The sequence below is a fragment of the Solanum pennellii genome, chromosome 3 (genome assembly GCF_001406875.1).
Source record: "Solanum pennellii chromosome 3, SPENNV200".
NCBI lineage: Eukaryota > Viridiplantae > Streptophyta > Magnoliopsida > Solanales > Solanaceae > Solanum > Solanum pennellii.
Window position 1 is genome coordinate 3942751 of NC_028639.1, and position 13639 is coordinate 3956389.

General features: G+C 28.2%; 2 protein-coding genes and 1 pseudogene across 2 annotated transcripts; all 3 read left to right on the plus strand.

The window, feature by feature from the left end:
- Nucleotides 1-1525: 1525 nt before the first annotated feature.
- LOC107013877 (dehydration-responsive element-binding protein 1A-like) lies at nucleotides 1526-2528 on the plus strand. The gene has a single exon (XM_015213758.2). The coding sequence runs from the start codon at nucleotides 1607-1609 to the stop codon at nucleotides 2216-2218; it is 612 nt and encodes a 203-aa protein (XP_015069244.1). The 5' UTR covers nucleotides 1526-1606; the 3' UTR covers nucleotides 2219-2528.
- Nucleotides 2529-4594: 2066 nt separating this feature from the next.
- On the plus strand, nucleotides 4595-5625 carry LOC107013784 (dehydration-responsive element-binding protein 1A-like). Its single transcript, XM_015213661.2, has one exon. The coding sequence runs from the start codon at nucleotides 4654-4656 to the stop codon at nucleotides 5314-5316; it is 663 nt and encodes a 220-aa protein (XP_015069147.1). The 5' UTR covers nucleotides 4595-4653; the 3' UTR covers nucleotides 5317-5625.
- A 4482-nt stretch (nucleotides 5626-10107) lies between these two features.
- LOC107013851 lies at nucleotides 10108-11044 on the plus strand (annotated as a pseudogene).
- Nucleotides 11045-13639: the final 2595 nt, after the last annotated feature.

The window sequence follows — 13639 nt, forward strand, 5'->3', positions numbered from 1 at the left end:
TATAAATTTTATTTACATATGAAATAAATGGTTAGTACATATAAATGTGATTTTTGAATGTAAAATATAAACTCGTAGCTCCATTTAGTATTTGAAAAATCTCAAAACATGCTATGAATGTGATTTTTAAAATACAAAATATAAACTCGTAGATCCATTTTATATTTCAAAAATCTCAAAATGAAAGAATTTAAAATTTCAAGATGAAATCAACGTAAACTCATGTGTCCATACACTGATTTCTTCTTATTATTTTAAAAAAGACTCATTTGATTAATTCCCTCTTCGATTTTCATTTCTCTTTATTATTATTACCCTCAACAGAGATTGATGAAAGTTTTAATTTATTTATATAAATTTAAAGAATGTACTCTGTTTTAATATATTAGTACGCCATTCGTGATTATTTTTTTCACCTACCAAATTAATTTGTCTTATTCTAGTCTATCATTTGACTTGACAAGTGACAACACACAATTTATTATTTTTATTAGTCAATGTCAATATTGTTAAGTAGTAACTCAAGTATTTTTCCAAGATAAGTACAAATATAAGTATCAAAGTAAAGAAAAAACTAAAAAGGGAGAAGGGTCTGATATACCCATTAACTTTGTCATTTAGAGCTGATATACCCCTTGTTATGAAATGGGCTCATATATACCCCTACTTGTAAACAAATGGCTCACATATAACCCTTTTCCTCTAACGGAAATGAAAAAAATAATAATTTTAATCTAAATTTTTATTATTTTTTTCTAAAAAATATAATTCATAATGAGTAAATTTAATCCTCGTCAAATATATTTTTTTTTGACTTTTTTTGGTTTCAATGACTAATTTATAATTATTATTTTGATAATCAAATTTATTATGTTTCACTAATATTCTTGTAAAACTTATTGTAGATGATCAAATTTTTTCTTCGAATACGAAATTAAATTACAATACACACAAAAAAATAGTTTAATTTTTTATTCTTTAAACTAAGGAATGAAAGGAAAAAAAAATAAGAATAAGAAATTCAAATAATTATAATAAAAGAAGTCGAAAAATAATTTATGTATGAAAAAAATTAAAATATAACTTGAACTTTAAAGAAGAATCATATATACCCCTAAATAATTTTTTGAAAAAATTAGAAGTAATAAATATAAATTTAAAACTAATTTTTTAGCTTCCGTTAAATGAAGAGTATATGTAAGCCATTTTGTAACGGCAGAGGTATATGTGAGCCGTTTGTATAACAGTAAGGACATATATGAGCCACTTTTATAACGAAGGATATATCAACTCCTTATGACAAAATTGAGGGATATATCAGACCTTTTTCCCAACTAAAAATATGCCAAGTTAGACGCACGGAAGATTTGGAAGTTGAAACTTAACTTTTCTTGAACCCACAGCCCCACTCCAGCTGTCATATAAAACAGCTGCCCCACTCTATTTTTTAATGACAGCCTGTCTCCTTATCAGCACCCTCTAACTCCGTGTTCTTTAGTCTCAACTATATATAGAAATCAAACTTTTCAAATTTTACCATAACAATTAAACTCTCTAACATCACAAATATCACTGATTAAAGAAAGAAAGAAAAATATAAATCGATATGTTTTATTCGGACCCACGTATAGAATCTTGTTCATCAGATAGTATTAGAGCCAATCATTCTGATGAGGAAGTTATTTTAGCTTCGAATAATCCAAAGAAGCCAGCTGGCAGAAAGAAGTTTCGAGAAACTCGACATCCAGTATACAGGGGAGTCAGGAAGAGGAATTCAGGAAAATGGGTTTGTGAAGTTAGAGAACCAAATAAGAAGACGAGGATTTGGCTTGGTACTTTTCCTACTGCTGAAATGGCGGCTAGAGCTCATGATGTGGCGGCTATAGCATTAAGAGGCCGTTCAGCTTGTTTGAATTTTGCTGACTCTGCTTGGAGGCTGCCTACTCCAGCTTCCTCTGACACTAAGGATATTCAAAAGGCGGCCGCTCAGGCCGCCGAATCGTTCCGACCTTTAAAGTCGGAGGAAGAAGAATCGGTGGTTAAAGATCAATCTACTACTCCAGATGATATGTTTTTTATGGATGAGGAAGCGTTATTCTGCATGCCGGGTTTACTTACGAATATGGCGGAAGGATTAATGGTACCTCCACCTCAATGTACTGAAATGGGAGATCATGTGGAAGCTGATGATATGCCTTTATGGAGCTATTCTATCTAATAAGTAAGTGTAATGAGAGGAGTACCAATGCTAAGAGTGAAGTTTATTAGTTTCGTGCTTAATATTTGGATATGGTACGAATTAGTGTATAAGTATTGTAATTTGTAATGATCATGTAGAAATTACTAGTATTGCTATATACTATTATAAACAAAATGGTTGAGGCTAAATGAGAATCATTGGCCTAGACCGTGCGTATATAAGACTAAGTTTTTTCTGGTTTAAGCAACTGAGTGAAAAAGTAGATTTGTGGAGTATTTTTCAAGCCGATTACTATGTCAGAATTAATCAAAAAACGGTGTTTGTATCATAATGTCTATCAATTTTCAAAAATAAATATATCTATATATACATATGATTTTTTTTTTGAAGTTAACATGTACACATGTTCCTCAATTTTATACTTGTGTCCGCCTATGATACAAATTTATTAGTAATGACAATTGTAGAACTTTCTAGAATGAAATAATAATGGAGACAATTCAAATAGTTTGGAGATATATATATGTCTCAACATTGTGGTACTAATCCAATTCCAAAAGTGGAAGCACATCGATGCTGGAAATGATGCACGTGGTCCACGCGTATAATTTCCCGCGTGAGAAAATGAAAAGTAATTTATTGGAGTTGCAATAATTGATGATATAATTAACTGTCAAAAGCGTGTGTTGAGTTTTAATCAGTTATAAATTGGTACTTAGTTCACTTTGTGACTTCATACATATACATATACTCATTTCAAAGGTCAATTTTCAAACTCATCTTTCAATTGGATCACGTAGGGGGGCGGCTATATATATATATATATATATTATTAATTAGTAGTATAACAATGAACAATGCTAAATGATCAACAAAATTTGATCAGAAATTTTAAAATTTTGTAACGTCTCTTTTGTTTTAATATAAATTTTTTTTTAATTTTAATAAAAGGATAAAATGAAAAAAAAATATATAAAAGAAATATCTTTTTGATCAAATTCTGATCAAATTTTCTGATCATAAGAATTTTTTTCATTTATTAATTAGTTTTATTCTTCATTATACTATCGTACTTTAAAAAATATCTCTGTCATTATGAAACTTTACACATCTACCTCTTAATTGAATAGATTATCCTAAAATTGGTCAAAAATATCTTTGTCATTATGGAACTCAAACTTCACTTTTAGGGTTGGGGTACTTATAAATATAATAGTTTGGAATAAAATTATAAATCTAATAAAATATACTTGGGTTCATATCTAGTCTCCTAAAATAGAAATAACAAACTCTCTTTCTCTCTCACACACACACTCCCCTTTTCATTCCCTTTTTATTTTGTTACTCCTATTATTTTTAACTATTCTATTCTAGTCTAATTTCTCCTCTCCAAAGCTTGAATCTCTAGATATAGTTGTTGTCCTCAGTTAAGTTATTTTCTCATTTCAAGTATTTTCAGCTACTTCCCAACATAAGAAAAGGCCATAAAATATAAATAATAATATATAAACATAAAAATAAAAATAAAATAAAAAATTTATTATATATAAAAAATAGTAATTTTTTTGAATGAAACTTAACCAAACTCACGAAATATTCTAATTAATTAATAAGGGATATATAGGTAAATCTGTATATATGGAAGAGATATAATTTTAGTCTTGAAAAAATAATTTTCTTCTTCTGTTTCATTTTTTCTTAAGAAGCAGAAACTTTTAGATTCTTTCCAACAACAGAACAACTGCTTCTTACTTCCATTAAAAACAGTTTTAAGGATTTTGCAAAACACTTGATTTTTTTTAAAAAAGAAAAACATACTTTTTTCTCGAAACTTTTGGCCTTCCAACGGCAATGAAAATCCGATTCTAATTCAATCTTAACAAATTTTGGGTATAATAATTTTTAAAAAAATTTAATTTGTTAAAAGTAACAAGTAAAAATGGAAATTAAATTAAAAAATATTTGACGAATAAATAGAGACGAAGAGAGTTTTAAAAAGAAGTTGATGAATGCTGACCTTTTCCTTGACAACTATTGGTTCAATGAATCTCCAAATATTTGTGTCTAAATTTTAAAAAATTGGTGATGACGAGATAGATGATATATATAAAATAGATGCAACAAGAATAATTTTTTTTTTTTTTTATGTTATCATATTGAAATGACAAAGATTGGTCAGTATATATTCCAAAAAGGAAGTAAAGAAGAAAAGAGGAAAAGTTTACAAGTCACAAGTTGCCACACGAGTTGTACACAAATCCACTTGTCCCATAAAACAAAACAGCTGGGCTTACGCTTTTATAATCCAGCCTGTATCCTTAATTATCACTCCGTGTTCTCTTCTCCTTTCACTATCACACTCTACTTTCCACTATAAATATATGTACAAACACACAACACTTCTTTAACTCAACAATTATACAAATACTTCCTATTTTTAGCTCTCATCAACAATGAATATCTTCGAAACTTATAATTCAGACTCATTAATTTCAACCGAATCATCTTCTTCATCATCATCGTCGTCGTCGTTTTCTGAGGAGGAAATTATTTTAGCTTCGAATAACCCGAAAAGGCCAGCTGGCAGGAAGAAGTTTCGAGAAACACGACATCCGATATACAGGGGAATCAGGAAGAGGAATTCAGGAAAATGGGTTTGTGAAGTTAGAGAACCAAATAAGAAGACAAGGATTTGGCTTGGTACTTTTCCTACGGCTGAAATGGCGGCTAGAGCTCATGACGTGGCGGCTTTAGCATTAAGAGGCCGTTCTGCTTGTTTGAATTTCTCTGATTCAGCTTGGAGGTTGCCTATCCCTGCTTCCTCCAACTCTAAAGATATTCAAAAGGCGGCCGCTGAGGCCGCCGAAATCTTCCGACCATTAAAAGAGTCGGAAGAAGTTTCACGAGAATCTGATAACAGTACTTCTCCTGAAACGTCAGAAAATGTGCAAGAGAGTAGTGACTTCGTGGATGAGGAAGCGCTCTTTTTCATGCCAGGATTACTTGCAAATATGGCAGAAGGACTCATGCTACCTCCACCTCAATGTGCAGAAATGGCAGATCATTATGTGGAAACTGATGCCTACATGTTAACTTTATGGAATTATTCTATCTAAAATAGTAGTACAATTTCTTAAATTACTAGGATTTAAAAGATTTTGTTAGTTTTTGGTATTCAGTATTTAGATGGTAAGAATGTACATTAGTATTGGCCAAATACATAAACACATCTTTAAATTTGTTGGGTTTTTTTCCTCAGGTACCTCAACTACATCATTATTCTATTGATTATTGAACTACACATAATTTGTTTCTTTAAAACACTGTTGGTTGATTTTGATCGGCTTTTTTATTGTAAATGCCTTTAATAATGTTCGAATTGTAATAATTTTGATTAAATGAATGAAGACAAACTGTGTTAGTCTCGTTTGTTTTCTAATGTGTTCAAATGACTTAAGTAAAACACAATTACTCTCGAATATTTTCACTATCAATTGGACTAATGAGTCGTGGAACAACATATGTATCCTCTGTCAATATCCCTCACAAATCTGGTTCCACATCAGACAACAGTGTTTGTTTAAACGGAACAAATTATGGAGATTCAATAGGAAAATGACATAGTTGAGGTACCTGAGAGAAAAAATTCAATAAATTTAGAGATCTGTTTATATATTTGGCCTTTTATTTTAGTATTGAACAATGTACGTAGATAGTAGTGCCACCAAATAATGACACGTGTCAATGGGATGACTTGGTTTTGGCAGTAGTGAGAAGTAAAGATTAGCGTTGCAAATTTCAGCCGTCATATTTGAATAAATGAAGTGTTGAGTGATATGACAATGTTCAATAATTTTTTGCCATTCTGAGTATTAAAGAATTACAATTTCTAACTTATTTTTCGTAATTACTGAGTATCTAAATGTTAATTTATGAATACAATCTAAGCAAAAACTATCTGATATTGAAAAAAGTTGTTTACGTAAAAACTAAGAAAACTAAAGTATATAATTCCTTCACTCAAAAATAATGAAGGGGTGCTCGATATGAGTCAATCATATTCAAATTAAAGTTTCAATTTTATATTCCAAAGTTATTTGTCTCAACACTGAAAAATTTCAGTATTATGAAATTACAAAATAAATAAGGTATAACTTTTTCATGTTTATAGACACTTTTAAATTGTAATATATAAAATATGAGTAATGAGTAGAGGTAAAATATAGGAAAATTTCTAAAAATAAAATAAAATAAAATAGATATCCCCTTTTAGTAGAAGAAAATCTAAAGAGGAAACATTAAAAATAAGATGGTGGGAACCTGCAAATGCTGCCACGTGGATCGGCTCAAAATGCTTTCTTTTCATTTCTTGCAATGGTCAGTTGGAGTTTAACGTATAACTGTCAAAACTGTGTGTTTAGAGTCAGATGAATTTCAGATATTTGATTTTTCTACCCTTCTATTTTAGCCCTCATTGTAGTTCAAAAGATTTATTTTTAAAAATAATTACGAACCTGATTTTTTTTATTTTTTTTAAGAAATCATGATTTGAAATATATTTTGGAGAATTTGAAATGCGAGATCTTTATTTCATATTATATCGTTAATCATATATCTAAACACTAATAATTTGATTTTTAAATTTTTGCAAAAATTTATCCCAAACAGATTGGTGTTTAATTTCCCCCATTGTATCTCAAATATTCTATTTCTATTATTATTATTATTATTATTATTATTATTATTATTATTATTATTATATAAGAGGGAGTTTAGCTAAAACAGACACGTCTTTTGTTGATATGCCTACTTTAGCAAGAGTAATTTTGGAAAAAATGAATAAAAAAATATTCTTACTTTAATTTAATTAATATCTATTTTTTTGTGGGATCGAGTTTACTTGCGTTATGGTAACTAATTAAATAGTACTCCCTTCGTTCGGAATTGTTTGTTATATTACGCTTATCGAAAGTCAATTTAACTAATTTTTTAATGGTAAATTAAACCACATTAATTCGATTAAATAAAAAAATTAGATATTCTAAAACTATATGAAAAGTACTATAAATTATAATTTTTTGCATATTAATATGAGAAAAAATTCATCTTAAAATGTTAGTCAAAATTTTTATAATTTAACTATAAAAATAGAAATCATGACAAACAATACCGGACTGAGGGGTGTAGTACTGCTGAGAAGTAAAAAGATTAGTTGAAGTCAATATAGATTCATGCTGGCTAAGCTTTGACAAAAAATTATTTATTAGTAGCTCAACTAGACCAAGTGCTCTAGCTAGTGGTAGTCCAAAAAGGAAGTAAGAAGAGGGAGAGACAAAAAGTAGAAAGGCTACACGACTTATGCACACTTAAACAGATGGAGATTATGTAGAAGCTGATAATGATGCTTACATGTCTATATGGAATTATTATATCTAAATCATGAGGATATATTTAAGAAATTTTTTTATAGTTTTGTACTTGGCATTTGGATGGTACGAATGTATACATACAAGTGCAGTAGTTTATTAACAAGTGTATACAATATTTGATATTGTAGTCCTCTCAAATTTGAATGAGAAAATGTTATTCATGAAAATTTCTTTTATACAAATTCATAATTGACAAAAGATATTATCTCAAAAATATTTGTATATAGAACTATGCTGTGTGATGAAAGCATAGAGCATGGAAAGGATATGGAATGACATTTATGTAATTTATTTCCGGGCTACTTCTACTAGGAAATGATTTTTCTTTATCTTAAAAACTCATTTTCATAAAACAAAATATTTTTCAAAAAATTTAATCATGTGAACAATATGGAAAAATAGAATTCACTATTAGGGCATGTGTTATTAATTAATTAATTCAAATAGGAATTTGGGGAAAATGGAGTGAAGAGAAGTGGAGAGGAGCCGGATTCCTGGTTAAACTGACTTAAAATTTAGTTGGAAAAATTACATAAATTAATACATTTTGAAAAATAATTACTGATTTTAGCGATACTTTTTGTTTATTACCATTTATAGCAATATTGTAATAAATCTATAATATGTATTTAAAGTGAATTATGTATGCAATATATTTGAATTATAATTGTTTTTGAAATATATTATGTTTGTTTGGTAAAAAATTGTCACATTGTATTATAAGTGTATTAAAATGTGTGATAACTGTATTATCCATCATTAAAACTTGTATTATATGTGAATAATAAATTGTTTTTTGTAATATGTATTAACCTTGTATTATAAATGAATTAACAGTGGTCAAGTGAAAAAAAAATATTATTGCTATAAATGGTAAATATTTTTTTATTATAGTATATTTATGTAAGTTTCCCAATTTAGTTTTTGACTTATTAGAGTGTTTGACAATTATAAAAGTGACTTATTTTAAGTCAAAAATGACTTATTTTAAGCCAAAAGCTAAAAGCTAGGTGAGGGGTGCTTTTTGTTTTTCAACTTAAAAATCATTTTATGTTGATCAAGTATATTACTTTTTTTCCCTTAATTCTTTTATTATTATTATTATTATTATTATTATTATTATTTTATTATTTTCATTATTATTATTATTATTAATATTATTATTATTATTGTTATTATTATCATTATTGTTGTTATTATTATCATAATTTTTATTAGTTTTATTATTATTATTTTTATTATTGTTGTTATTGTTGTTGTTGTTGTTATTATTATTACTATCATTTTTATTATTATTATTATTATTATCATTATTTTTATTATTATTTTTATTATTATTATTATTATTATTATTATCATTATTATTATTATAATTATAAAAAATTTGTGATGATAAAGAAATATGTGATAGGAAATATTATTACTTATGGATGTAAAATATGAATTAATTTTGTTTTATTTTTTTAAGTATAAAAACCTTAAATTAATCAACTTTTTATCATGTTTACAGTTTTAAGGGTATTTAAGACATTTTGATTAAAAAAAGTGTTTACCAGCACTTATTTGCTGAACACTTCAACAACTTTTTTTTCAATTGAAGCACTTTTATCCAAACACATAACTACTTATTTTTAAAATAAGTTTCAGCACTTTCAAAAGTACTTTTTAAAAGTCGTTTTTTTTAAGCCATCCAAACGGGCTCTTACTCTCTCCATTTAAAAAAGAATGACCTCCTTTCCCTTTTAATTTGTTTAAACAAGAATGAGCTCTTTTTTTTTAACAACTTTCCACATGATATGTTTAAGGCCACAAGATTAAAGGACAATCTTATATATTTGACATAACTTTAGTTTAACACCACACGATCAAAAGTCTTTTTTATTTTTTCTTAAACTTCATGTCAAGTCAAACTAGACCACTCTTTGTGAAACGAAGGAAGTATTAAATTAGTTACACAATTTATTAATCACGTGAATATTACTAGCTTAATAAGCAAGAAGACTTGTTGAAGTCAATATATAATTCATGTTGACCTTAGACAAAAATAGTTTATTACTCTTTCTATGTTAATTTATGAAATCTTGAAATTTTAAATATTTAAAAACAATGTAAAAGAAATACTTGCAAGTTGTAACAATTAATATTTTAGAAATATTTAAAATATAAAAAATTTTATAATAAAAGAATATATTTATTTAAATTTTAAATTAAAAAAATGTCACTTAAATTGAGATCGAAAATCGAAAAAGAGAAAATAATAGCTTAACTAGTTCAAATATATAAGATATATTCCTTTTAGTTAGGAAGGAAGGAAGAAGGATAGGCAAAAAGTAGAAAGTTTGCCACATCAGCAGAAAGGCTACACGAATTATACACACTTGAGACTATAAAACAGCTGTCTACTTATCACTACCCAACTCCGTGTAATACCCAAACTTTTTTAGCTTCAACACTTTCACTTATCATATGTTCTATATATATGTATTGAGAAAATCCAATTTCATAATTCACCACAAACCCAAAAACCTGCATCCATCGTACACTACTATATTTACTCTCTCATCAAATAGTATTATCATGGATATCTTTGGATCCTATTATTCCAACCCACTCGTTGAATCATCATCATTATCGTCATCATCAATATCTGATACTAATAATATCAATCACTACTCCCTAACGAGGAAGTTATTATTTTAGCTTCAAATTACCCGAAAAAGCCAGCTGGCAGGAAGAAGTTTCGCGAAACTCGACATCCAGTATACAGGGGAATCAGGAAGAGGAATTCAGGAAAATGGGTTTGTGAAGTCAGAGAACCAAATAAGAAGACAAGGATTTGGCTTGGAACTTTTCCTACTGCTGAAATGGCGGCTAGAGCTCATGACGTGGCGGCTTTAGCATTAAGAGGCCGTTCTGCTTGTTTGAATTTCTCTGATTCAGCTTGGAGGTTGCCTATCCCTGCTTCCTCTAACTCTAAAGATATTCAAAAGGCGGCCGCCGAAATCTTCCGACCATCGGAACAAGTTTCAGGAGAATCTGATAACAGTACTCCTGAAACGCTAGAAAGCGTGTTAGAGAGTAGTTACTTCGTGGATGAGGAAGCGCTCTTTTTCATGCCAGGATTACTTGCAAGTATGGCGGAAGGACTCATGCTACCTCCTCCCCAGTGTTTAGAGATCGGAGACCATTACGTGGAATTAGCTGATGTGCACGCTTATATGCCGTTATGGAATTATTCGATAGAATTACGAGATTTTAATAGTCAGTATTTTGATGGTACAAATCATATATAGATAAATGTTTAGTAACAATATTTGAATGAAACAAAGTGAACAAGTTCATCTAATTTACCAACAGCTGTATTTCATCTACCCTCAGAATGTTCAATATATTTTCTATCTTTCTAGATTTAGAATTAATAACGTATAACTAATATATTCTGGTTCTTAGACTCTATTCTTTTCACCATTTTCATATGGAATAAGTGGGGAGGACATTGTCAAATATGAAGAGTTTGTGGAATTTATTTTCATTATTTCTACTAAAAAATCATTTTTCTTATTTTAAAGGGAAAAGACAAAAAAAAATCTTGAACTTGATCCAAAAACTCACTTTAACACTTAAACGAATATTTAAATACCCTTTTTGACATCTTTAAAATGAATTAAAAACCATCCTGAGATTATTATTCCACTCTCAGTTGCCACATCATAGCCATGTAAGTGCCACAACAATGCCATATCAGCACCACGTCATTAATTATTTTCACCATTTTTCTTTAACATTTCTTAAAATTAATTTACACTAATTAATTAATTCAAAGTGCATTTTCTAAAATTAAAATTAAAAATGTTGACGCATTTTTATTTTACTCCATACCCAGCCCCCACCCACCTCCTTCTTTCTTCTTCCTTCTTCTTCACCATTTCTAACTGTTTAATGTTCATTTTCCTCTCTCCATATTTTTCAACACATCCACCATCCAAACTCCTTTCGTCGTAACTCTCAAATCACCGCCGAAGCTTCATTACTAGATTCTCCAAAACACCAACAAACAACTGAATCGCCACTTTGCCATCACTTTCTTCCTTAAAACACCATTAATAGTGAGCTTCAAAGCTCTTAGACGGAGCAACAAAGCAACAACAATCAGCCCGTTTCTCTTCCTTTCGCGTCTTATTTGGTAGACTTCCAACACCGGAGAGATAAAGGATCTACCATCACTCCCTTCGTCTTTGAAAAATCAAAAATAAAAAAAGTCACTGATTCTACCTCCGCAAAGTTCAGTGAACTAGCAACTTTTTTCGCTCCGATGAAAATCGATAAAATTTATATGTATGAAATTGAAGTCAATAATAAGATAGTGGTGTTGGATTTTGTAGATTACTAAAGAGATTGTGAAAATGAAGTAGTTAATTGAGTTAAAAGTGAAGATGGAGGAAAAAATGATGCTTCAATGGGGAAGACAATAAAATAAAGAAAATAAAAGTTAAAGTTTTTATGGGCCAGTAAAATTGTTCATATATTTTAATATAAGTTAATATATTAAGAAAATAATATTTAAAATATTTATTATATATTTACCAATAAAAATATATTATTTGTATGATTTTATAATTTTTTTTTTTTTAACTCCTTTACACACTATTAGGAGAGTGAACTCGCTCTCTTTGCCATGTCATCCTCTAGGGTGATTTTTAATTTATTTCAAAGATGTTAAGAAGGTATTTAAACGCTCGTGTAGTTTAAGTGCTAAAGTGAGTTTTTGGATCAAGTTCTGAGGTTTATTTTTTATATATTTTTCCTATTTAAAAAAAATTATTATCATAAAGAAAATACTTTTTAAAAAATTTGGAGGAAAAATCGAACCAACGCTTACTCGAGGATTTGATTGAAAAAGGACATGTCTCACTTTCTAGTACAATTGTATAGTAATACTAATCCAAGATTCCTATTAACTGTCAAACCGTGTGTTAGTGCAACTGAATGAATTAGCGGGACTGCAGTTCAATGAGACAATACTCCTTCGTTTGTATTTGTATTAAGAAATGATGTAATTTTATCGTTTTTTATTTAATATTTTGGAACTCAAGTTTTAATCAATGAATATGAATTAATTTATTTTGATTAATTAACTTAATTAATAAACATGAATCATTTACTTAGTTTTTCTCCGTTGGTTAAATATATATTTTCAAGGCTAATAACTCATAAGGATAAAAAAAAATAATATCATAATTTATACATTAATTTTATAAAATGACAAATATTAAAAACTAATTATTTATAAAAAAAATGACATATAAAAAAGGACTGAGCTAATATTATATTGATGGCTTCTCGTATTATTTGAAAGGTCAATTTTCTAACTTTTATCATTCGACATTATTTATGATACAATTGATTTGTCATTAATTTAGTCCAAACACACTACAACTCCAAAAGGAACCACCCCTTCACCTTCCACTATAAATATCCTTCTCTTCTCCCACAATTTTAGCTATCGTTGTCTATCAAGACTGTACTCTATTTATTCACTATTAATTATTATATTATATTTTTTTAAAATCAATTTATTTATTTTTAAATTAAATTAGATTATATTAATTTAATATTTAAAATAAAAAAATTAATATTTTAAAATTATATGAAATGTACTTTAAGTTATATTTTTTTACATATTAATATTAATACGATGAAAAAATAGATCAAATATTAGTCAAAATTCTAACTATTTAACTCTAAAAAAAAGCAAATTATGACAATTAAAGTGAACGGAGTGTATTTATTAAACTGCTTCATCCTTTTCCTTCGTAATATTTTGACTAGTTCGTTTCTTTCACTAGTCTATAATTTCATTTTTCCACAAAGAAACTTAAGAGGTGTTCTTAGGTTAAGATAGTTAGAATTTCTTGTTAATTTTTAAAAAATTATTCGCATGTACTTGACATAATTTAATAGCATGATATGAAGCATTAAAATATAAAGATTTTTTAAAATTGTGATTTAA